The sequence below is a fragment of the Aotus nancymaae genome, unplaced genomic scaffold, assembly GCF_030222135.1.
Source record: "Aotus nancymaae isolate 86718 unplaced genomic scaffold, 86718_ANA_hifiasm-v0.15.2.pri h1tg000016l, whole genome shotgun sequence".
Taxonomy (NCBI): domain Eukaryota; kingdom Metazoa; phylum Chordata; class Mammalia; order Primates; family Aotidae; genus Aotus; species Aotus nancymaae.
In genome coordinates, this window is record NW_026988428.1 from 71,274,866 (window position 1) to 71,302,327 (window position 27,462).

The window sequence follows — 27,462 nt, forward strand, 5'->3', positions numbered from 1 at the left end:
CTTGAAAAGCTCTTTCTTGGTCTCATTACTTGAGGGAAAAGAGCACACTTGGCAGCCAAAATGTAAAGATAATGTGACTAGGAACGCAGGGTATGGTCACAGAGGCTGGGATGCGGACACTGCGCACAGCCAGGAGCACGCAGTGAAGAGCGCTGAAGTTCAATCAGGGCTGTGATGTAAACAACCGGCACTCTCCTTATCTTCAAAGGGAAATGTTTTTCCCCTTTTTTTTATTGTGGTAAAATATGTCTAACATAAAATGTTATCATTTTAACTATTTTTAAATTGATGGTTTTGTGTATTAGGTACATTCATACTGTTGTGCAACCATCATCAAAGGGGAACTTTTTAGCTTTTATTTTGACAAACAAAAGGTGTTACATTAATATTAAGCATTAAATTTTGAGAGGGTTTAGGCTGGAAAAGAAAAGGGCCAACCCTTTGTTCTTATCTTCAGAGCTTACCTAATCCTTAATAACTGAAAATCTTTTAATGAAAATATCCTTAGTACCTGCTGTCACAGAAATCGTTGGATGTTAAAAAAAAAAGCCTTTTCATGTCAAATGGGCTAATTTCACTAATTTCTACAATCCACTGTACAAAGTTAAAAAACATCCTCATAGAAGACCTGTGTGACATTGTCCAAAATAGCTCTCTTACCAAAAATAATCTGCATTTCCTAGACACAGTCACAGATTTGTGGAGATAAAAAGTCTCTAATGATGGAAATTAACTAGATCCAATTATTGGATGTCTAATATGAAACATGAGACCCTTAAAGTACAAGCTGGCAAAGACCTGTGTAGAGAATGCTGTGAAAGCTGACCCCACTGACCCTCCTCCTGGCATTTAATAATACCTGCTGCTTAAGTTGCTGTACTAGACGATCCTTCTCCCGCTTCAGTGCAGCCACTTCCTCTTGGGTCTTTTTCTTAGAGGATGAAAGCTCCAAGAGGGCTATATTGGCATCTTTTTCACTAATGGCAGCCAGAAGAGCTTCTTGCCTACAAAAGAAAGAAAATGCCAACAGTGTGATTAACCCCTTCTAACAATTCTTTGAAGTCACTATTATCATTACCTCCATTTTAAGGGTGATAAAACCAAGACTTTAGAGTTTACACAGCTTGCCCAAGTTCACACTTGTAGTAAATGGTGCAACCAGGAATCCTGTTCAGGCTATTCTGACTCTAAATGTCTTTATCATGTTATATTGCTATCTCAAAAAGTTCCCCTATATTATGCTAAGTGAAATAAGCCAGTCACAGAAAGACAAATACTTCATGTTTCCATTTACATGAGGTATTTAAAATAGTCAAACTCATGCGAACAGAGAGTAGAATGGTGGTCACAAGGGAGAGGAAAGAGGGGAAAATGGGGAGTTGCTAATCAATGGGCGTAAAGCCTAAGTTATGTAGGATGAGTAAGTTCTAGAGATCTTCTGTATGACATTCTTTCTATAATTAACAATAATGTATTGTACACTTAAGTGAATAAGAGGGTACATCCCATGTTAAGTCTTCTTACTACAATAAAATAAAGTTTAAAAAACATTTAGGCCAAGCACGGTGGCTCATGCCTGTAATTCCAGCACTTTGGGAAAGCAAGGTGAGTGGATCACTTGAGGCCAGGAGTTTGAGACCAGCTTGGGCAATATGGCAAAACCCCATCTCTACGAAAGACCCCCCAAAAATTAGCTGGGCGTGGTGGCACATGTCTATGGTCCCAGCTACTCATTATTCGGGAGGCTAAGGTAGAAAAATATCTTGAGCCTGGGAGGAAGGTTGCAGTGAGTTGAGATGGTGCAACTGCACTCCAGTGGGTGTAACAAAGTAAGACCTTATCTCAAAAAATAAAATAAAATTGTTAACCTTAAAAAAAACTTTATTAGTAAGAACTTAGTATTTCATATTTCAAAAAAAGAGTTCTTAGATATAGTTGTAGGTGAACTTAGAAAGTAAAAAAAGTTACTTTCTTTTTGTTCTTAATATTGTCACTTATATGCTTTATTCATTTAGCTTATTCTTTTGATAATTATTCTGTAGCTTCCAAACAAACTGAGGCATTACTGACGCTGAAAGCATTTTCATGCATACGGTGTACAACAAATCACAAACTTTAATAAAGTGGATATAGAAACACAGCCATCTATTCCTAGTGCACTATGAACATCAATCATTCTTTTAATCTCATCAATGCAATTAAGTTTGCAGTTGTGGCTTTATTGGCAATGATCTGCACATTTTGAAATAGTAATTTAAACTTTACTGATTCCTTGTGATTTAGCTAATAATTACTTTATGGTTTATGTCCAAAAGGTAAAAAAGGTGGATTTAGTGGGGAGGCTGATGTAAGAAATTTACAAAATAATCAGAATGAAGTTGTTGAACCATTAGTTTCATAATCTAAAATGTATTTCTCAGTAGCTCATCTTTTATGAAAGAAGACGTATTTGATTTATAGGAACTATATAAGTGGCCTGAGCTTTTGACCTGAGGAAATGCTGAATCTGAGAACACACTGCCCAAGTTTATCCTTGCTTCTGTCTTTTGTTAAGATAATTGAGCTTCAATAGCAGTCATATGGAAGAGTTTTAGTTTAGCCACAAACTGGAAGACTATCTACTGAATGTTCTAATGGATATTCTTTATTCCGGATGTGTAGGTATACTCAACTCTGAAAGCAGTACTAACAAATGGAAGATGTATATACTCAGTTTACATCATGAAAATAAAGATTTGTTTCACTAGTTTTGCTGCTAGAAGAGGAGAGAAGATTATTAATGCACTGTCCCCACACTATGTAATTCTAAGAAATGGAAGGCAACTTATACTACGAGGATCCAGTCAAAGCTAAAGGGATAATGACAGTCTAAATATATCCACTGACCACTTGAAAAAAATATGTTAAGTGGTGAAACGAGCTTAAAGGTGAAAGAGTTCAAGATGGTCTAACTATGCAGTTTCCTGTTGATTGTGGTCTTCTGTTCCCTTTCGGGAAGCTCAAAGACTGACAAAGCTGGAATAAGAAGCATGCTTTCCCAATGAGGGTGCTACATTTCTGTGCACCAATAGTCAGAATCACACATAGTAGCAGGCAAACAGGAGAAAATGAATGACAAATAAATTACTCTATCTAATTAGACTGAAATAGCAGCAGAAGATGAATGACAGATAAATGACTCTATCTAATTAGATTGAAATATCAGCACCTTTGCTGAAGGCAAAATACAAAGGTGATTGGTGAGGCATATTTTGTGCTTAAAATATCGTAATATGACATAGTAAAAATGATTCCATATTGCTGAAGCTTCTTGACTGCATTCCAAACTCTCATAAATGGTATGCTTGGCCAGCCAGTGTGGTACAGTTAATCTCTGGGGTAAAATGTCAAATTTGCAAATCACCATATAACAGATGACAATTTAGATTTCTAATTTCAAAGTTTTAAAGAATGTGGCATTGGAGTCTGAGCCACTGGAATAATGTCTTTTTAATAAGATATATAATTTGAAATATCTTTTATGCAATTCAAATAGAGATTTTATTTCATTGATGCTATTTTTTACTAAGCAATAATATGCTATGGAGTGTACAGAATCAAATTTTCTCTATGGCCATGGCTCTCATCCTCTAAAAATTCCCCAACAGATTATCATCCAAAAAGTCTTTGTCCTTTCCATTTAAAACGTATACTCACGATAGTGATTTCTACATGTGCAGGTGCCTAAGAAGGGCAATTCATAGTCAAGAGAATAAAATGTTTTGATTATGTATTATAAATATAATCACATAAATTCTGAGTAATGTCTATCTTTGATAGGTATACTAGCTTTTAGGTTTCTATTTTCCAAAAAGGACAAAGATAATATCGTTCTCTTGGTTACAGTTTTGGTATGTGAAGTGGATACTGTGAGGGAGAATAACTTCTTGGAAAAAAATTTGGAAGATAGGCAAGAATGTGAAAGCTAGTAAACAGTAACAGCCATGACTTTTAGGGAATAAGAAAAAATTGTTGTTCCTCTAACACATCTCATAGAAAGGACCATATGGTATAGTTGAACTTACATGATGAAGTTTTACATGGCACACTTGAGAGTGTCTAAACTCCAAAATTTTGTTAAAAATACTCTGCTTTTCAGAGGGAATGGAATTCACAGTGGGGAAAAAAAGCAAACTGAAAAAGAATCTTATTTTAGTAGCTGTCTACTCAATATAATTGCTTCTTTGAAAAAAAAGTATTTTCTGATAAAAGTAGTACACAGTCATTGAAGAAAAACTGAAAGATACAGAGAACTATAAAGAAAATAAAAATTACCAGAAATAAGTCCTTTTTATAACTTCTTTTAATATGAGTCAATGATTTGAGATCATCTATTCTAATACTGATTTAAAGAAACTGGACCTTAAAGGGAATTAATCACTGACTTTAAGAGCTTTACTAACTAAAGACTATCCACAGAAGGGGAGACTTGCTAGGGTAGCACATTCTGACTTCATTCCCATGAGTCCCTAGGGAGTAATACAAGCACATAAAATGTGAACGGTAATAAATGTATGCCACAAGCCCAGGGCAAAATAAGAACTGCAATGCTCTTCCTGTCAAATTCTTCTCCTTGTTCTGTTCCCTTCTTTTCCACAGTTAAAAAAAAATGTGGAAGCGAAACCTTTCAAAGTGGTTAGTAATCGCCCCCTGCATGACCAACATGCACATTACTAGCATAATGAGTAGGCAGCAGCAGAAATCTAACTTCAAGTTATTACAGTAGTCTATTCACTCTATCCCTGGTGCTTTCAACTACCAGGCCAGTTGGACCTGCCCTTTGACTGCAAATTCTAATAGAATCAAGATGTCTCTAAAAGGACTATGCTGTGGCATCCGAGCTTCAGGAAATAGTAAGACCACACCCCCATCCCCTTCCCCCATCTGGGCAAATTTCAGAAACTGGACACAAACATCAAAGGCAAATGGAGCTCAAAATCCTTTTGAATAAAATTTCTGAATCCTTGAGAACACTACCACATTAGCCTTCTATTGCCAGTAAGTAAGAAACCATAATTAGCGTTGGAATATAGTGGCTAAAAATCCGAGTGAATCCTAAATATGTATGTATGTTTAACAGAAATGCAAGACAAAAATAGTATGAACGAAGTGATGTGACCAAAGTTTATTATTCACTCCTCCAACTGAGTATGTTAAATTGAAGGATTACATAATCATGTTATATACATTCTATAATCCTGAAAACATCAGGAAAAATATCAGGTGAAAATTAGAACAAGATAAGTAGCTTTGGACATTTTAATGTCATGGACATGTAGGAAAAGTTTAATTTACTCTAAGATAAATCTGAAGTCTAGATTCTCTTACTGATGGACTAAATAAACCATTGATTCTGATGTCCCCTTGCTATTTAACCAGTTAACTACCCAGAGTGACTAGTAAACCACCAGTATATCTTTTCTACTCTTTTATCTCTTCTCCTGAAGAAATCCTCTGATGATTCTTCAGCTTCCCTTGCAGAGATTTCAGAGTATGGTAGATACACTATCTTAAATAAGCTCTGTGAAAACCACAGTCCATAGGAAAGCCTTTGTGGGTGAACCTCACTGAAATACCTGCTCTCTCAAACTTTGGTCCCTGTACATCTTATGTCCTCTCTAGGTCATCTTTATTTAGGTACCCACAAAAATCTCTTTAATGTAAAATGTCAACACTTAATTAACCTTTCCTTCCAACATAACAAATTACCCTTTTAATGTTAATAGAGCCATCATATTCCTGGATCCACAGGTCAACATTTAAATAATTTGATTTTGTCTTTGCTCTCACTGGCTAATATCCCAGTTTTGCTCATTCTTCTTTTCTAATAGTTTTTAATGTACCCACTGTTTTGTATGTGCAGGTCACTCTCACCCTTTTATCTTGGGCCTACATTACTCTTAAAGCCTCTTCTCTGACTTCTCTATCATTCTACACTGTCCTACTTTTCCAAGGTCACTGTTATTAGGTTTCTTGCCACAGCAAATATTTTGGCCTAATATTCAGTATTACATACAATTTTTTAACCCATTTCTTCCTTATTGTCTTCCAAGGACTCTCTGTCATACAGCTGCTGTGTTTTCACTTAGGTTTATGTTATGTCCTCTGCCTGAAATGCCAGCAGCTTTCTCTCCTTCAAAATCTGGCTTCTCACTTAACTGCTAATTTTTCTCGATTCAGCATCTCCTTTCGGCACTTACATAGTCTGGATGATATTAACAGGCATTTGCTGTTAATCAAAATGATTTTTGTTTCTTCTACATGTGCAGGTTCTGTTTCTCTGATTATAGTATGTTTATGGTTTACCTCTTCAAAATTGTTTAATGTCTCTAGTATTTGTCTATTAGCTCATTAATTTTTATCTTTCAGATTTTTTTTAGTTGTAGTAAAACACACATAAAACTTACTATGATCATTTATAAACAAACAGTTAAGTACATTTACACTGTTGTATGACCAACCTCCAGAAATCTTTTCATCTTACAAAACTGAAACTACACCCATAAACAATAACTCCTCCTTTCCCCCTCCCCCAGCCTCTTAACAGTCATTTATTTTTTATCTCTATGAACTTGACTTACCCTAGGTACCTCATATAAGTGAAATCAAACAGTATTTATCTTTTTATGACTGGCTTATTTCACTTAACACAATGTTTTCAAGGTTCATCCATGTTGTAGCATGTAGCCGAATCTCCTTTTTTAAGGTTGAATAACATTCCACTGCATGCACATACCACATTTTGTTTATCCATTCATCCATCAGGGATACTTGGGTTGCATTTACGTTTTCGGTTTTATGATAATGCTGCTATTTTTACGTTTAAAAAATGTCTTCCTTCTAGAGTCCTGGTTCATAAATTTTACTAGAAGCTTTCAAATATTGTTAACGCTCTGGATTGCATTAGCCTAATCTGCTTAAACTTTCTTGTTTTACTTTATTTAGGGCTGCAATTACTGTATAAACTCTATACTCAGTGCACTCTGTTATTTGCTAGTCTTCACTGTTTCCCCAAAGCTTAGGAATACTTGGAATACAAACGCCACAAAGACAGGATCTTTGGGTATTTTGTTCTGTAATGTATCCCAAGTACTAAGAATGGTTCCCAGCACAGTACGCTCATAGTAAATATATTTTAAACCGATAGCTCCTCTGATTCTCACTTCATTTCTATCTGTTGTGGTGGTTTCCCAGCTGTTCAGTGTTTTCACTTATTTTGAAGCTGTATGCCACTGTACTTTTAAGGTCTTTTTTTTTTTTTTCAGGCCAGTAGCATCTAGGCAAGTAAGCAGAGTGTTAGCGTAAAAAAGAAAAACATAAAAGAAACCATGACTAGAAAGAAACCATGAGATTTGGGCAATTTACATTTCATTTAGAGTTGCGTTTTTCTCTAACTGAACAGCTGTCTGTTCACTTATAACAGTGACTGCTCTAAGTTCACTAGGTTCAATTCTATATGCCATAATTTAAGAGGTAGTACAAAAGTAGAAGGTATCAAAGGAAGATGACATAGTGGGATTACATAAGGGTATGTTAATCTAAAAAGATTTACTAACATAGCACAATCATTGCTACCAACATTTTAAAGGTAGGTTTTGCAAAAACAAAACACTGAATCTTTGTTTGTCCAGAGGGCACAACCGTTACCAAATCGGGGGAAGTCACAAAAGAGAGAGATTTTGGTTTATAAAAGAAACATCCCGAAAAGCTAAAAAATTATAGACCTTCCCATGACTAGGTGTTTAAAGAGATTATCAGAGATACTGTGTAAGTGGTTATGTTTTCAGGGGTGAGACTGTCCTTTTCAACTCTAAGATTTTAATATAACTAATGAGATGAAACAATAAGTGATAAGTGCCAAATACACTATAGGCAGTAAATGTCGAAGTACGACAGCAGAGAGAAATCACCTTAGGCTAACGACGTGGGAACTGAAATGGGACCTATTTTCACAGAGAAAGAAGAAAGAGTGGCAAGTGTAAGAGCAACAGTCACATGTGAGAACACATTGTAGAGCTGGATTAGAGTGTCTACAGGGACAGGAAATGGCAGAGAAGCTGAAGAGGTAGCCCTAAATCAGAATAGAGATGGTCTGGAACGGCAGAATACGGAATAAACACTGAATGTGAAATCCTTGAGGGTTCTAACTGGAACCCGGCAGGCAGAGGGTACACAAAAATGTTGAATGAGACATGATGTGCTTTTGTGTATAATACAGAAATACCAAAAGTTTTAAGACAAGTAAAGAAAGGTCTCAAACTGAGTTGAAGGTAACGAGGAGAGACTAGAAGATTCTGCAAGGAGAAAGGCCAGGATGCTACTGCTAGAGTAAAAATATTATATTACAAAAACAGTTCCTAAAGAATGAAGAATAAATGCTGCTGTCTGATTCTTGAATTCAAGAATCGCAGGTAAGACTAAGTGAAAGACTGCTATGCTAGCCAATGAATATACAACACAAAGTAAATATCACATTTATGCTTAAATGTTGCAAAGAAACTTTCAAAGGTCACCAAATGTAGACTATTTTAGGGCACTGTTCCAACAGTGCATGCTGGGGTCCTTCCTAGCACAGCCTTTCTGCAGCACAATGGCAAGTCCCATGCAAAGCACAATGTCCAAGTCTTCTCATTTGCTGTTCACTTCATGTTTCTCTATCTCCTGAAACAAGGGAAAGGAACTGACCTACATTGAGAAATACACTCATGGTTGGGCAGGGTGGCTCACACCTGTAATCGCAGCAATTTGGGAGACTGAGGTGGGTGGATCACTTGAGCCCAGGAGTTCAAGACCAGCCTGGGCAACATAGTGGAACCTCATCTGTGGGAAAAATAAAAAAAAAACTAGCTGGGCATGGTGGTGCATGCCTATAGTCCCAGCTACTTGGGGGGCTGAGGTGGGAGGATCCTTTGAGCCCAGGAGGTCGAGGCTGCAGTGCACCCTGATTGTGCCACACAGCATTCCAGTCTAGGCGACAGTGCAAGATCCTGTCTCCAGAAAAATAAAAAAAAAAAAAAAGGAAAGAAATACATTCAAAGGGAATGGGTAGAGAAGCTATCTCAATATGAACTGACTTCCATTTTTCATAAGTTCTTGAAAAGGATCAAAATTAACACCATAAAGGCAGAAACTGCTGGTGATTATAGCTCAGTAAATGACGCTGACTGAACAAAATTGTAGGTGGAAAACTTGCATTCAGTTTTTTCCTTCCCCTTTTCTGAAAAATGAGCATGTTCATATAAGACCATGGCAAGTTTAGAAGACTGTTTTACTGTGCTATTGAGACTTCTGCTATAAAGCCTCTACCTGCTTCTCAGATGGGCAAAATCTCGACATTCGTATCTCTACTTGTTGAAAAATAAAAGTTTATATATTCCGAAATTGTTTAAAAAATATAAAAATGAATTGTAATTTAATCACAAGGACAGAAGGCAGAGCAGTCGTTGCCAGGGCCGGTAGTGGAAATGGAGAGTGACTGGAAAGGGGCAGTGAGAAGTTCCTGGAAATGACTGTAGCTTGACACACTCACCAAAATGTATGTCTAAAATGTGTGCACTTTATTGTACTTATATTATACCTCAATCAAGTTACTTTAAAAACCATAAAATCTTCTGAATGAGGAATGTTCTAATATAGCAAACATGATTAAGTATAAGCAGTTTTTTAAAATTTTGGTCAAATATATATAACATAAAATCTACCATTTTAATCATGTTAAAGCATACATTTTTGTGGCATTAAGTACACTGACATTGTTGTGCAACTGTCACCACCATCCATATCCAAAGATCTCATTTTCTCAAAAAGAAACCCTATACCTGTGAAATACTAACACCCCACCTCTGCTCCCTCGAGGCCTTGGCAGCCACAATTCTACTTCTGTGTGTTTGAATCTCATTACTCTAGGTACCTCATATAAGCAGAATCACACAACATTTGGCCTTTTGTATCTGCTTTATCTCATGTAGCAGGATTTGAGCACAATGTATTTTTATAGTTCCAAATTTAAATAATGTTGAAGATAAAAATTACCCTATGAATATTTTTTCTTCAATTCTTCTTTTCAAACTCTTCATTACTATATTCTTGAGAGAGAGAGAGAGAGAGAGAGAGAGAGAAGATTTATAAAGATCAATGGTTCTTATGTAGCCACTGCTAGATTAAGAAGGCAGAGTTGTCAAGTGCCAAGATCAGATGGACTAAGCAGATGAGAAAAGGTCTAGGGCAGAACTCATAAGATCTGGTGAACTTTGGCAACTTTGCTGGGGTCCTGATGTCCTTTTTTATTAAGTTTAGTCAAAAATATACAACCACAGCTTTAGTGCTGTCAGACTGAATATGATGCAGAATCTCTGTGAAAGACTTGTTTTTGGTCACTTAATGTTAAATATCATTTATAGTGATACTGAAAAATTGTTCAAGAAATGTGATACTTATTTAGAGAAATTCCAATATTTGGTTTAAATTCACATGCACATAGTAGCGTGTCTTATCTTCTACAGGGCTGTCAGATAATGACACCTGAAGAAATACTAGCAACAAAATAAAGCAACTTGGAGATAAAAGGTCTAAAAGCAAATAAGGAACTGCATGGAAAAACAGAATGACTTTAAGAAGCGCTGGAATGCAGATCCTTTTCCATGAATATTTTCAATAAAATTCAGCCCCATGGCTCTAACGAAGGTCCCAGTGAATTCTGGACATTCTTTCCACTCTTTCTCCCATACTTCATACAGAGAGTCAAGCTGCTAGTTTCATCCCATACTGTGTTGATGAGTTGATAGTAAGTAAAGGCCTTCCAAAAACTACATCCTCGGTTTTTTAATGAATAATCATGGTCTTATAAATGCGGTACTCTGTAGCCCAATGTTCCTAAGTTTTGCTTTCCTGGAGGTGCTTTCATGAAAAACAACTTCATGAGATATTTCCATTCCATATTTGTGACAGTGGAATGTGAATTTAAACTAAGTTTTTAGATATAGGTCTTATTTTTAGTGCTCAAGATTAAGAAGGTAGCAGGGCTCCTGGTATTTAAGCACAGTTCTAGCTTCCCTTATGAAGGTGGCATCTAAAACTCATTTAATCGAATCATACATTTCTATAAATTGTTTACTAAATAAAAACAGGCAATTATTTTTTCAGATCAGAGACTGAAATAGCATATCCTCAATTTAGTGGGTCTTTGAGTATCTTTCATTCTTCTTTCATTTGTCTGCTTATTTATTTATTTATTTATTTATTTTTAGAGATGGGGTTTCTCCATGTTGGTCAGGCTGGTCTCGAACTCCCAACCTCAGGTGATCCCCCTGCCTTGGCCTTCCAAAGTGCTGGGATTACAGGTATGAGCCACTGCGCCCAGCGCTTCCATTCATCTTCTATGCCCTTTTTTTTTTTTTTTTTGAGACAGAGTTGCACTCCTATCACCCAGGCTGGAGTGCAGTGGTGAGAACATGGCAAACTGCAGCCTAGATTTCCCAGGCTCTGGTGATTCTCCCACTTCAGCATCCTGAGTAGCTGGGACTACAGGTATGCACCACCATACCCAGCTAATTTTATTTATTTATTTATTTTTACTAGAGAGGGGATTTTCACCTGGTGACCTAGGCTGCTCTTCTGGGCTCAAGTGATGCTCTCACTTCCGCCTCCCAAAGAATTACAGGTGTGAGCCACTGTACCTGGCCCTATATTTCCTTAAATGTTGCTTCAGCAAAATTTATCTACCTGTTTCCTTTGTAAAATATACCTATACTTATACTTCAAATGAAAGATATGTTCTTCAAGGAATTAATTTTGAGAAGTTACACAAAATTTATTCTAGTGATGCTGTCAAATTTGTCTCTAAGCTGGCTCCAAAGTTTTGTTGCATTATTTATGTATTTGGAATTATCACAAATATTCTTTTTATTAAACTGAATTTTAATTTTAACACCGAATCTTGTGCACAATGAATCAGAGTGATATGTTCTGGATCATAATGAAGTCTAAGTACAAAGTTATTTTTAGGGGCATCCTGTAAACTGGCTCTGAAAGCAATTCTCAAGAAAAGGATCACAAATATATTTGAACCATGACAGCCCCAATGAAGTAAGTGTAAAACCACCTATATGACTATTGTGAGACTCTACTGGATCCTACGTTCCAACATTCTTATTTTTGGATAGAAATATTCTTCTACTTCATAACCAAGCTTCACTTTCTTCATGACTAGAGATTCCCTTCTGCTGAATATGACATCCAGATCCTTGTTTTTTATATTCTAAGCTTCTTTACTTTTGAATTATACTTAATAAGGTCTTTCAACAGTAAAATAGACAATATAACTGAAATCAAAAAATCAGAAGAAAAATTAAGAAATTACAATAGGATAGAGATCCAAGATGGCCGGTTAGGAGGAGCTCAGGATTGCAGGTCTGAGTAAAAGCACAGAGGGTGAGTGGACGCCACATTTCCAGACGGATTTTTACTGCCCACAGACCAGGAGATTCACAGGCGGAGAAGCCCCACGGGTCACCAGCGCGGCTGTTTTGGCCAGTGCGGCTGTTTGGCCTGCACCCTGGCACAGCAGTTCCCAGTGCAGAGTAAACGAGACTGTGTCCCCTCTTAGCCAGCAAGGGGAGCTGAAGCAGGGAGCCAGGCCAGGAGATTCCCGGGCAAAAAAGCACCACGAATCTCAGAGGCTCAAAATAAAGGGATGGAGGAAGATTTACCAAGCAAATGGAGAGCAAAAAAAAGCAGGAGTTGCAATTCTCATCTCTGATAAAATAGACTTTAAAGCAACAAAGATCAAAAGAGACAAAGAAGGACATTACATAATGGTAAAAGGATCAATGCAACAAGAGGAGCTAACGATCCTAAATAGATATGCACCTAATACAGGAGCACCCAGATACATAAGGCAAGTTCTTAATGACTTACAAAGAGACTTAGACTCCCACACAATAATAGTGGGAGACTTCAACACACCATTGTCAATATTAGACAGATCAACGAGACAGAAAATTAACAAGGATATCCAGGACTTGAACTCAGACCTGGAACAAGCAAACCTAATAGACATTTGCAGAACTCTCCACCCCAAATCCACAGAATATACATTCTTCTCAGCACCACATCACACCTACTCTAAAATTGACCACATAATTGGAAGTAAATCACTCCTCAGCAAATGCAAAAGAACGGAAACCGTAACAGTCTCTCAGACCACAGTGCAATCAAGTTAGAACTCAGAATTCAGAAACCAACCCAGAACTGCACAGCTTCATGGAAACTGAACAACTTTCTCCTGAATGTTGACTGGATAAACAAACAATGAAATGAAGGCAGAAATAAAGATGTTCTTCGAAACCAACAAGAACGAAGACACCACATACCTGAATCTCTGGGACACATTTAAAGCAGTCTCTAGAGGAAAATATATAGCAATAAGTGCCCACATGAGAAGAAAGGAGAGATCTAAAATTGACACCCTATCGTCAAAATTGAAAGAGCTAGAGGAGCAAGATCAAAAAAACTCAAAACCTAGCAGAAGACAAGAAATAACTAAGATCAAAGCAGAATTGAAGGAGATAGAGACACGAAAAACACTTCAAAAAATCAGTAAATCCAGGAGCTGGTTTTTTGAAAAGATCAACAAAATAGACAGACCACTATCCAGATTAATAAAAAAGAAAAGAGAGAATAACCAAATAGATGCAATAAAAAATGATAAAGGGGATATCACCACAGATGCCACAGAAATTCAAACCATCATCAGAGATTATTACAAACAACTCTATGCACATAAACTAGAAAACTTGGAAGAAATGGATAAATTCCTGGACAGTTGCCTCCTCCCAAGCCTAAACCAGGAAGAAGTCGAAATCCCGAATAGACCAATAACAAGGTCTGAAGTCGAGGCAGCAGTTAAGAGCCTACCACCCAAAAAAAGCCCAGGTCCAGATGGGTTCACAGCCAAATTCTACCAGACATACAAAGAGGAACTGGTACCATTCCTTCTGAAACTATTCCAAATAATCCCAAAAGAGGGAATCCTTCCCAAATCATTTTATGAGACCAACATCATCCTAATACCAAAACCCGGCAGAGACTCAACAAGAAAAGAAAACTACAGGCCAACATCCATGATGAACATAGATGTAAAAATCTTCAATAAAATACTGGCAAGCCGATTACAACAGCACATCAAAAAGCTTATCCATCATGATCAAGTAGGATTCATCCCGGGGATGCAAGGCTGGTTCAATATATGCAAGTCTATAAATGTAATTCACCACATAAACAGAACCAAAGACAAAAACCACATGATTATCTCAATTGATGCAGAGAAGGCCTTTGACAAAATTCAACAGCCCTTTATGCTAAAAACCCTCAATAAACTAGGTATCGACGGAACGTATCTCAAAATAATAAAAGCTATTTACGACAAACCAACAGCCAATATCATACTGAATGGGCAAAAACTGGAAGCATTCCCTTTGAAATCTGGTACTAGACAAGGATGCCCTCTCTCACCACTCCTATTCAATATAGTACTGGAAGTTCTAGCCAGAGCAATCAGGCAAGAAAAAGAAATAAAGGTATTCAATTAGGAAAGGAGGAAGTCAAATTGTCTCTATTTGCAGATGACATGATTGTATATCTAGAAGACCCCATCATCTCAGCCCAAAATCTCCTGAAACTGATAAGCAACTTCAGCAAAGTCTCAGGATACAAAATCAATGTGCAAAAATCACAAGCATTCCTATACACCAATAACAGACTTAAAGAGAGCCAAATCAAGAATGAACTGCCATTCACAATTGCTACAAAGAGAATAAAATACCTAGGAATACAACTAACAAGGAACGTAAATGACCTCTTCAAGGAGAACTACAAACCACTGCTCAAGGAAATAAGAGAGGACACAAACAGATGGAGAAACATTCCATGTTCATGGTTAGGAAGAATCAATATCATGAAAATGGCCATACTGCCCAAAGTAATTTACAGATTCAACTCTATGCCCATCAAGCTACCAATGACCTTCTTCACAGAACTGGAAAAAACCACCTTAAACTTCATATGGAACCAAAAGAGAGCCCGCATAGCCAAGTGAATTCTAAGCAAAAAGAACAAAGCGGGAGGCATCACACTACCGGACATCAAACTATACTACAAGGCTACAGTAATCAAAACAGCATGGTACTGGTACCAAAACAGAGATATAGACCAATGGAACAGAACAGAGGTGTCAGAGGCAACACAACATATCTACAACCATCAGATCTTTGACAAACCTGATAAAAACACGCAATGGGGAAAGGATTCCCTGTTTAATAAGTGGTGTTGGGAAAACTGGCTAGCCATATGCAGAAAGCAGAAACTGGACCTCTTCCTGATACCTTACACTAAAATTAACTCCAGATGGATTAAAGACTTAAACATAAGACCTAACACCATAAAAACCCTAGAAGAAAACCTAGGCAAAACCATTCAGGACATAGGCGTAGGCAAGGACTTCATGACCAAAACACCAAAAGCATTGGCAACAAAAGCCAAAATAGACAAATGGGACCTAATCAAACTCCACAGCTTCTGCATGGCGAAAGAAACAGTCAATAGAGTGAATTGGCAACCAACAAAATGGGAAAAAATTTTTGCAGCCTACCCGTCTGACAAAGGGCTGATATCCAGAATTTACAACGAACTAAAACAGATTTACAAGAAAAAGACAAACAAGCCCATTCAAAAATGGGCGAAGGATATGAACAGATACTTTACAAAAGAAGACATACATGAGGCCAACAAGCATATGAAAAAATGCTCATCATCACTGGTCATTAGAGAAATGCAAATCAAAACTACATTGAGATACCATCTCACGCCAGTTAGAACGGCAATCATTAAAAAATCTGGGGACAACAGATGCTGGAGAGGATGTGGAGAAATAGGAACACTTTTACACTGTTGCTGGGAGTGTAAATTAGTTCAACCATTGTGGAAGACAGTGTGGCAATTCCTCAAGGACCTAGAAATAGAAATTCCATTTGACCCAGCAATCCCATTACTGGGCATATATCCAAAGGATTATAAATCGTTCTACTATAAGGACACATGCACACGAATGTTCACTGCAGCACAGTTTACAACAGCAAAGACCTGGAACCAACCCAAATGCCCATTGATGATAGACTGGACAGGAAAAATGTGGCACATATACACCATGGAATATTATGCAGCCATCAAAAACGATGAGTTCGCGTCCTTTGAAGGGACATGGATGAACCTGGAAACCATCATTCTCAGCAAACTGACACAAGAACACAAAATCAAACATCGCATGTTCTCACTCATAGATGGGTGTTGAACAATGGGAACACATGGACACAAGGAGGGGAGCACTATACACTGGGGTCTGTTGGGGGGGAATAGCGGGGGAGCGCGGGGTGTGGGGAGTTGGGGAGAGATAGCATGGGGAGAAATGCCACATATAGGTGAAGGGGAGGAAGGCAGCAAATCACACTGCCATGTATGCACCTATGCAACAATCTTGCATGTTTTTCACATGTACCCCAAAACCTAAAATGCAATTAAAAAAAAAAAAAGAAATTACAATAAGTTTCAGAATGCCTTCTTAAACAAACAAACAAAGATGCCAGAGGAAAAAGGAATACCTTGTTATAATGCCTGCTCATTTGGTATAGTTTCTTGTTTAGAAAAAGATCCACTAAAAATTTTTAAGATCTAGATTAATTTGCAAAATAATGGCACATAGTATCTTTCTTTAAAAAAAGTCTACATTTATAGAATTAGTCAATTATCAAACTGTATATAAAATGTATCTATATATTCTCCATGTTAGAAGACTGTAATGATGATGTAACTCTTTTGTGATACACAAATATACAGAGCCCAACAGTTCTTTAAATATAATATGTAGGGAACTACAATTTACAGTGAAACATTATAACAGAAAGGAAAACAACATCAATTCAGTTAAGACTGGGCCAAGGTTTGACTATTTGTTCCCTCCCAAACCATGTTGAAATTTAACTGCCATTGTAACAGTATTAATGGGTTGCACCTTTAGGGTATGTTAGGCCATTACCCATGTGCCCTCATGAATGGATTAATGCCATTATCATAAGAGTAGGTCTGCTAACAAGGAAGCCGGTTCTCTGTAAAAGGAGGAGTTTGACCTCCTTTTGCCTGCCTTCTGCCTTTCTCTTACCCTCTCTTTGCCCTTCCACCACGGGATGACACAGCAAAATGGCCCTTGCCAGGTGTCAGTTCCTTGCTCTGGAATTTCCAGCTTCCAGAACCATAAGCCAAACTTTCTGTTCATTATAAATTACCCATTCTGTAGTACTCTATTATTGCAGCATAAAATGAACTAAGACCATGTTAGACTGTTCCCTACAGTCATAGTTCTAGTAATTTGTCTCTATTTCAGTTGAGTATATAAGTGATTACTGGATTCTACTTTATGTCTACCTATTTTGACAGAACTCATAAAAATAAAGAAAATGTGTTTTATTTGACCTAAAATGATTTATTATTCAAGCCCTCACCAGGCTCTAATTACTGATGCTCAGGGAGAAAGCCTCTACTGAGCCTACTTTTCCTTAAAGCTGTTATGCTTTCTCTTTCCCCACCTTGGTCAAAGTTTTGAGGACTCCAATATAGTACTAATGACAATTTTGGATACCTGACTTCAAGGCAGCAGAGCAAAGACCTCTCAGTGACATTTTCCTCCAGAAAATTACTCCCAAACACAAGAACAAAAAAAAAACAAAGCAAACTCTATCTTTCTTGATATAAGATGATTTATGAAATGCCAAACTATAATGGTTAAAGTGAAAAAGGGTATGGAAATTCTAAATGATTTAGCATATGAAAATCAATCCAGAGTGCCTATACAGGGAAGTATCTATGAGAGGGAAGCAGCTTTTCGCTGCAGAACCCAAGAAGTGCTCACGAATAGGTCAACGGCTGTGGAGAGTTGTGTAGCTTATTAAATGGTATCAGATTTGCTTTACAATAGTGGTTCTCAAACATAAAAATACAAAATCAAAATGGAAGTGTGTGCTTTATTCCAGACCTACTGAATTTCTGGAATGGACATCTATACTTGAGATTCACTGTTTTAGAGGAAGATGAGCTAATTTAGACCAACATTAAGCTATTAGATACTTCTGATTCACAACATCCTTGCCAAGACTGGATTTTTAGCATTTGTATCTACTTTCCTAATTCAATAAGTATATAAAAAGAATCTTTCAATTCCTTAGTGAAAATGATCAAAGTAATTTTCAACTTTTAAATTCTGATGATATTGCAGGCACTTATAATGTTAATCATTACTAGACTTAGAAATATCATCTAAAGATGACTTCTATGGGTTAGTTCTATCTAACAGATTATTTGAAAAGAGTTCAGGATAATTTCTTTTTTCTTTCTTTTTTTAAATAGACAAGGCCTTGCTATGTTGTCCAGGTGGGGGTGCAAGGTTTTGTATTACAGGCATGATCATAGCTCACTGTAGCCTCAAACTGCTAGGCTCAAGCCATCCTCCCAAGAAGCTGGGACTACAGGCATGTACCAAGAGAACATCCTATAATACATTCTTGGGCAAATCTCCTCCTATCTTCCTGGCAAGGGCTATCACAAGACAGATAGGTGAATTTAGAATCTTCTGCTTTCTATATATCTGCCTTTAAAAACAGCTGGCAAGCCAAGGGAGTTTCTGTCAGGGATTTACTCAAATCCTATCAAAATCTCTACTGAATTATGTCTTAAATCCACTGATCTGTGCTGGAGATCTGGGGATGGAGTTGGAGGAGGAGAGGCTGAGCTTCAGCCTCAAGAGATGAAGTTAAGTAGTAGGTTCACAGTAACATCTGGAGATGGTCTGATAAAAAGATTTATATTGGCTTTTTCTCTCATTTTGTCTTTATTATTTTACAATAATATGCCCTTTCTGCTTCATGTCTAACAGAAAATTTCAGAATACAATCTTCCCATATGAAGATGCAGTCCCTTCAAACTAAGGTACACCTGTGATTATATATTCCTACGTTTGGGCTACACCATTTATCTTGTCTTCTTTCCTTAGGAAGTCTCTGTCTCCAAAAGAAAATAAAGTCTTACATTGTCTCTCAGAACTCAAACTCCAGAATGCTTCCACTTATTTAGATGTCTGTTTTAAGAATTATTGAATGCTTTCAGCAATTAATCTCTGCACTTTGTCACTGTCCCACTGTTTATTTAACCTTTCCCAGTTTTAGATGGATAACATGTCCATACCAGCTGTCCATACTGTGCTACCGAGGGGGCTGGCTTGCCTTTCTTTAGCCTGTGCTGCATTCCAAATCTGTTTGCTATGACATTTGCTAGAAAAATGCCAGCAGTGTCAGGGCACTCAGTTCTCTACCTCCAGCATAGTCAAGATCCAACTGTGTCTTGATCTCATAAAATAGCCAAGATTATATAGAATATCTAATTTTTGGATTTGTGGTACACTTAAAAGTAGGAACCGCTCCAATCAGTAAGTATCCAAGATATACTCCTATAGCTGTACAGGAAGCTTATTAAAGCTGTCAGGGATATATATGAGTGCATGCTGGGATGTGAAGACAGAACTGAAGACACTGGGGCTACTGAGATCTTGGAGGACATCAAAAACATTTGTTGGCCAAACGGATAAAAACAAACCCTGTAATTTATTACCTTCTTGCATTAATTATTCAATAATTTTATTATTCATCAGCTATCAATTTGTTGGCAAAAACTATAAAAATGCCTTTTCTTCTACACTGGTTTGGAGTGAGACATCTGGTATGTAAATTCTGGGGAAATGGCCAAATGACTATGCTTGTATTAGGTAGATGAATTATCAGCTGGGATGATCCCATCTTTTCTGCAACCTCCTATTGGTCTAGCTGCTTGTCAAATGCTAGACGAAATTTAAAAACAATGCTTACTATACCAATTTTTCCTTTTAATAAAGGGCATATGGTTAAAGTAGGTATAAAAAGATGGGAAGTGCAGACTTTTAAAATGAAAATGTTTTTGTTTTTAATTTGAAGGTTCTCTCCTTAGCTGTGGCATTATTTTTATTAGGGAAAAATATGCTCAAAATAGTAAAGCAATAACATTTACTGCCTACTGAGTCAGTCACATATCCTACTTCTCAAAGATACAAAAACTAGCAACTGAAAATATTATTTCAAAGCAAGTTTTAGAATTTTATTATATGCAAACTCAATTTTTTTAAGTTTTAAACTTTTGTATATTTTTAAACAATAGCAGTAAAGATTTCGAAACTTTAGAAACCGATACCTATTACTGTTTATATTTTGCATATGGCCTCTGCTCACTGCAGCATCGACATCCTGGGCTCAAGTGATCCTCCCACCTCAGCCCCACAAGTAGCTGGGACTACAGGTATGTGCCACCAGGCAAGGCTAATTTTTTTTGTAATTTTTGTAGAGACGGGGTTTCATCATGTTGCCCAGGCTGGTCTTGAACTTCTGAGCTCAAGCAATCCACCCACCTCAGCCTCCCAAAGTGCTAGGATTACAGGTGTGAGCCACTGTACCTGGCCAGGACTGAATATTTTATCTCACTTAGAGCACTTCTATTTTATTTTATGTTATAGCCATTTTTCCCATTTCTGAAGCTGGTTAATGGAATTAACTTCATCATGTCCACCCTCAATTCAGCCAATCTTTGACTCAGCTTCAGTGGTTGACTGGTGCCTACCTCACAGAGTGAATTCAATTTCCCAAAATACCATTCTGTCTGTCACCAGTTAGTGCTGATGATCAGAGCAAGAGGAATAAAGACGAGATGCTTTCTCTTGTTATTTACAGTCTGCTCCACAGGCCAGACTTTACTTCTGGTGTATATAGCTATTCTCTAGGTCAGTATTTCTCAAAAGTATGTTCTACAGAAGTACAGCAAGAGGTAGTAACAAATGAGCATGGCAAAAGATTCCCATGATCAAATATGTTTGAGGAACACTGGTCATAATAGCACTGCTGCAGAACTTAGAAAAACTTTTTATGGTGTAGGTTGCATATCTTTAACAGGAAACTATAAAAGAATGGCTTTTCCATTTTTAAATGGTTGAAAAAAAGAAAATAATATTTTTATGACCCAAAATATTATAATTATATTTTGTGGAAATTATATGAAATTCAAATTTTAGTGTCCACAAATAATATTTTAGGGGAACAAAAACATGCTTATTTGCTTACATATTTTCTATGGCTGCTTTGGTGCTACAAGAGATTTGAGTAGTGTGACAGGGACCAAATGGCTCACAAAGCCCAATAAGTTTACATTATGGCATGTGAAAAAGTTACAACTCTACCTATAAAGTATTTTCCAAACTTAATTAATCACAGAACCCCATCTTCTTTTTTTTTCTGGGTGGAATATCACCTAACACCTTAAGGGATACTAGTATACAAGAAAACAGTTTGGAAACTGGTGATTTAAAGATAATCAGTGGGCGGGCTGCTGTAATCCCTGCATTTTGGGAGGCAGAGCTGGGCAGATCACCTGAGGCCAGTAGCTCGATACCAGCCTGGCCAACTTGGTGACACCCTGTCTCTACAAAAATGCAAAAACTAGCTGGGCGCACTCCTGTAGTCTCAGCTACTCAGGAGGCCGAGGCAGGAAAATTGGTTGAACCCTGGAGGTTGAAGTTGCAGTGAGCCGATATCGCACTTCTGCACTCCAGCCTGGGTGACAGAGCAAGACTCCATTGTCCCCTGACCCCAAAAAAGGATAAATGGTTCTTCAACAGTACGAATGAACTGGATAAAAACTCACTATATTAGCATTACCAGCATGATTACTATAGAGCAAGATATTTTACTAGGCACCTTCAACCACATAATTTTTTTTTTGAGATGGAGTTTTTGTTCTTGTCACCCAGGCTGGAATGCAATGGCACAATCTTGACTCACTGCAACCTCTGTCTCCTGGGTCCAAATGATTCTCCTGCCTCGGCCTCCTGAGCAGCTGGGGTTATAGGCACCTGCCACCACGCCCAGCTAGTTTTGTGTTTTTAGAAGACATGGGGTTTCACCATGTTGACCAGGCTGGTATCAAAATCCTGATCTCAAATGACTGGCCCACCTTGGCCTCCCAAAGTGCTGAGATTACAGGTGTGAGCCACCATACCTGGCATCAAGTAAGTAATTTAATCCTTACATCACCCGTATGAATTTTGGGAGATATCTGGTAGGCAATTGTACTGACAGTTCTGGAAGACTATATGGGAAGGATCAGCATTGAAAGCAATTGAAATCACAGGAGAACATGAGACCACCAAGATAACAGGAGGGGCACACAGCATGGGTGGAAGAAGTCTATAATAAGTGAGGGGGAACAGTCTCAGAGGTAAAAGAAAACAAAAAGAAAGTGTTCTCTTGGAAGCTAAAGAAAAAGAAAGTTTCCAGAAATAATAAGAGATTAAACATGTTAAAGTGTTCACAGGGAGGTCAAGATAAAGAACACAACATTTCCACTGGATTTAGTTTTTTGAAGGTTACTGCTTTTGAGAGTAGTTTCAGGGCTGGAGGCAGAAGCTATATTGCAATGGGCTGAGCAGTAAACAGCAGTGAAGAAGTGGAAAGAGACCATAAATTGGTCTTTTAAGATCACACACAAAATCAGAATCACAAACTCTTAGCATAACAAGAGATATTACAGATAAAATCCATTCATGAAAACCACGACTTGCTTTTGATCCACCACATGGCTACCAAGTGGCCCTCCAGCCTATGTTTAAACACACTGAATGAGTTGCAGTCTATACCAGCTTTGACAACCTCTTAGAAAATTACTTATAGAACTGATCTTGAAAGTTGTCTCTGTTTTTAATTTTATTTTTTATTTTCTTGCATAATTATTAAGAATGAAAGAGCTGTCTCTTTGTAACCTTACTTCTATTCCTTTAAGTTCCGTAAAGAAATTTTATCACTTTTTCAAATAACTATTCTTAGTGTTCTCCTGTCTCCTTAGTGTTAAAGAATTATTTGTCAAAAATTTGACCAACTTGGCTGTGGCTTAATTTAGCTCTTCCCTAAGCTCAAGTATACTGAATCAAAGTCTTAAAGAGCCAGGTAACCTGTATGAACTGGTGGTTGATGGGCTGATTTGTTGATGTATTTTTCTAGGATATGGAAATATGTCTGGAATATTTTATTTAAAGCAATTATAAACTGTGTCATGTGTAAAATCATTTCTTAAAATCTTAGACCAGACATGGTGGCTCTCGCTTGTAATCCCAGCACTTTTGGGAGGCTGAGGCGGGTGGATCCCTTGAGACCAGCCTGGCCAATGCAACAAAAACCCTATCTTTAGTGAAAATACAAAAATTAGCTAGGCGTGGTGGCGCACGCCTGTAATCCCAGCTATTTGGGAGGCTGAGGCATGATAATCACCTGAACTCAGGAAGCAGAAGTTGTAGTGAGCCAAAATCGTGCCACTACACTCCCAGCTTGGCTGACAGAGCAAGACTCTGTCTCAAAAAAAGCAAAAACAAAAACAAAAACCACCTCAATTAAACAGTCAATACATGTTGGAGGCTCCTGTCCTGATGATTTTATAGAATAAGGTAAGCCTTAAGAAATTAGTACAAAGAGTACAAACAACAAATATGGATCCTTAATGGCTTGTTCATGATTTGACTGATTTAAGGAAATTAAATCAGTCAGATATTAAATCATAACATCTTCTCTTAATTTATAAAGATCATTATTTTTCTTGTTCAAACACATCTCTAGAAAAGAAGACTTGATTGCTTCTCATGCCCAAGAATTTTATCAAGGTGAGAGCTAAAAGATCTGACTGAATATACATACTTAAATCATACTCACATCTATATTTTTAAAAGAAAAAAGTCATTTCAAACTTAAAGTAGTCCTTTAAATACACATTCCCTTACATAAGTTATAATGAATATGTATTTGTACATACTTTGAGAGAAACAAAAAGAGAAAAGCAATAGAAAGAAAGTAAAAACAAGTGTTACACTCTCCAAGAAAATAATCTCTAATTAAACACATTATTTTCACCCTCTCAAATTTCTGCGATCACTATGTGCATGTGCAAGTGTACTAGAAAAAGTGTACTAAGAGCTTTGACTGAAGGTCAATGAGTACAAGAAATTATTTGGGGGCTGGGGCCTACTGACAGATCTCAATGTGATGTTTTCTGAATTAAGAAGATAAATTCTAAGAACATTCTAGCTATTATAATATGAAAATTCACTGTTCTACAAGAAAGGTAAGTATATATAAATACATAAACTCACATGACAATATTTGAACCATTTGCAGTTTGGTGCCAACCTAAATTTTCCAGCCTGATGCTCCAGTGATTTAGAAATTTCTCATATTCCTCCAATAGATGCTGCCTTTCCCAGTGTCTTTTTAATCCTTTTCAATTAAAATGGCAGTCTTCTAAATCCCTTTTGCCCTTGCTGATTCAGCTCAGTTCAGCACACATTTATTAAATGCCTTCTATGAGACAAAGCTCACAAGAAGCACTGAGAAAACCAGGATGGGTACTCAATCTCGAAATGCTATCCTGAGAAAGCTCCTAAGCAACAGGAACAGGGTGATATGATAAAGGCTTATGGAAAATGGAGCCTGGTGAGCTCTAAGAGTCCTTGATGCAATGAGATGGGTAAGGCCCGGGGACTTTCGAAGCTCTGGGGAGAACTAGGAATTTCAGAATGTTGTGCTGGGTTAAAGCTGGAGGCCTAATGGATCCTTGGGCCCTTCGAAGCAGTATATATACTCAGTAGTGATTTACTTACCAACTCTTTAACCATTATTACATGTGTTTAAATATTCAAATATTAAGAGAATGAGAAGTCACAGACTGGGAGAAAATACTTGCAAAAGATACATTTGATAAAGCACTGTTATCTAAAATATACAAAAGACACTTAAAATTCAACACTAAGAAAATGAATGATCTGATTTAAAAATGGGCCTTATAATACATTGCATGTATTAAAACATCACTATGTACCCCATAAATATGTACAATTAAAAATTAAAATTATAAAAAAAAATGAAAAAAATGCATCAGAGACCTTAACAGACACCTCACCAAAGAATATATACAGATGGCACACAAGCATATGAAAAGATGTTTCACATCATATGTAATCAGGAAATGCATATTAAAACAATAAGATACCACTACATACTTATTACAATGGACAAAATCCAGAACACTCACACTACCATATAATGGCAAGAATATAGAGCAACAGGAATTCTTATTCACTGCTGGTGGTAATGCAAAATGGTACAGCCACTGTGGAAGACAGATTGGCAGTTTGTACACAACTAAACATACTCTCAAGATCTGGCCTCTTTCTCTAAACGAGACATAAAGATTAGTTAAAAAAGAAAAAAAGAAAAAAGATCTGGCTACTGTACTCTTAGTATTTACTCAAAACATAGAAATTATTTGAAAAACATGGGCAACTCTTTATAGAAATAAATCCAAGAGAAAATATCAGTGAGAACAGTACTAGACTATATTTCAGAGCTATTCTTTAGATTTGTAAGCAGTAAATCCAAGACTGGGTAAAAAAACACACACACAGAAAGTCCTAGGTTATTGCTATGGTGTGGATATGGTTTGTCTGTCCCCACCAACACTCATGTTGAAATTGAATTCCCAGTCTGATGGTGTTGGGAAGTGGGGCCTAATGGGAGGTGTTCAGCTCATGAAGGTGAATCCTTCAGGAATGGCTTGGTGCTGTTCTTGTGACAGTGAGTTCCCACTCTGACAAGACTGCATTAGGTACTGAAGGAACAAATTAGTTCCCAGGAGAGTGGGCTGTGATAAAGCCAGGATGGACCCTCAGGTTTTCCTGTATGCATGTGGCGCTTTCCCCTTTGACCTTCTCCGCTATTTTGTGAGGCAGCATGAAAGCCCTTTCCAGAAGCCAGGGCCATACCCTTGAACTTCTCAGCCTGCAGAACCATGAGCTAATTAAACCTTATTACATTATAAATTACCCAGGTGCAGGTATTCTTTTATAACAACACAAGACAGACTAAGACAGATACATTCTAAGAAGGATGAAGAACTTAATTAGCTCTAGAACTCTAAGTCCCTATAAAATAGGAAGAAATCTTATAGACGACATGAGCTGCTGCTGGCTCTGTGCTATCTGTCCTTATGGATTTGTGGCAGTTTCCCAGTTAGAGGCCCATCCCATAGACCATGTGTGGCTTACATACTTGCCATTCCTACTGTGGTATGGCATAAATAAATCATGAGGCTTGGGTCAGTACAGCCAGCCTGTAAAGTGATTCATGGAGCCAGAAGTACCATCCCCTAGGACTGTGTACTTTATTACAGTAAACCTCAGAACAAGATACAATTTCCTGACTTAAGAAGCAGCCTTTAAATCAGGACACCTGGACAGCCTTGGAACCACTTAAAAAATACAATAGGTCTCAACCCACCACTGTTTCTCAGTGCTGGCCTACGCTTGCCCCAGGCCTGTTCCTTTAAACAATAAATACTAAATTCAGAATGAGTCCCTTCTGAGTGAATTACTGTGGTGAAAGAACTACAGAATAAATTTAATGCATCCCATCCTCTTATCTCCATTGTTTTCTGGTTTTTACCTGATTTTACTTACCCACTAAAGAAAATAACATTCCCCATGACAAATTTTTTCCTGATCCTTTAAAACTCATAAACCAGGAGCCCCTTTTGGTGTCAAAAGAAGAAAGCACAAGACTTTGAACCTACTTTCCCTCTAGAAACTCAATAAGGAGAAGTAGAGTGGACCTGGAGACCAAGTTGTCAGAGTATTCTCTGCTTGGAGACCTATGCTTCGGTCAGTGCTATTTATGTAAATTATATATACTTTAAACCAAGATTGGCAAGAGACCATACTCCTGTTTAGGAAAGCTGGAACTTTAAACAGTTGTAAAGGTTATGTGTTTATTGAACTCTTAAAAGCTCTTTAAGATCTAAGTATAATCACCAAGCTATCTTTTACGTTGTCAACTCTTTGAATAAAATACTGGAAGCAGCTAAAATGGCCAACATATTCCGAGGTATCAAAAAGCTCTTTTTAAGCCAAGATCTCGAACACTTTTTAGCTAGACAAAAAGCTATTAATTCTAATCGATCTCACTTTATGGATGTACTGAAGCCTCTAAGCCAAAGGCCAGTCACATACTAACACTGTTTTATGCTTCTTCTTGTAGAAACCCTGGAGAAAAAGAAATGTTGGGACTCTATTATAAACATGGAACTGACTCCAATGTCATAGTTTTCTTGGGTACAAATGAGGCAAATTTACTTTTTTTCAATAGACATCTACTTATTGCATATGGTTTGGGGACATACAGCCAACAACAGACACAAAAAGGACATTGCATT

General features: G+C 37.3%; 1 protein-coding gene across 11 annotated transcripts in view; it reads right to left on the minus strand.

Moving 5' to 3' along the window:
- The window catches only part of ERC1 (ELKS/RAB6-interacting/CAST family member 1), a 556,187-nt gene that overhangs the window by 133,999 nt on the left and 394,726 nt on the right, over positions 1 to 27,462 (minus strand). For all 11 annotated transcript variants that reach the window (XR_010343042.1, XM_064377601.1, XM_064377596.1 and 8 more), the window contains one exon: positions 860 to 1,004. Coding sequence is in view for 10 of the 11 variants with exons in the window: in XM_064377601.1 (XP_064233671.1) it covers positions 860 to 1,004 (145 nt within the window). In the remaining variant the exon portion in view is untranslated. The remainder of the gene's footprint in view (positions 1 to 859; positions 1,005 to 27,462) is intronic.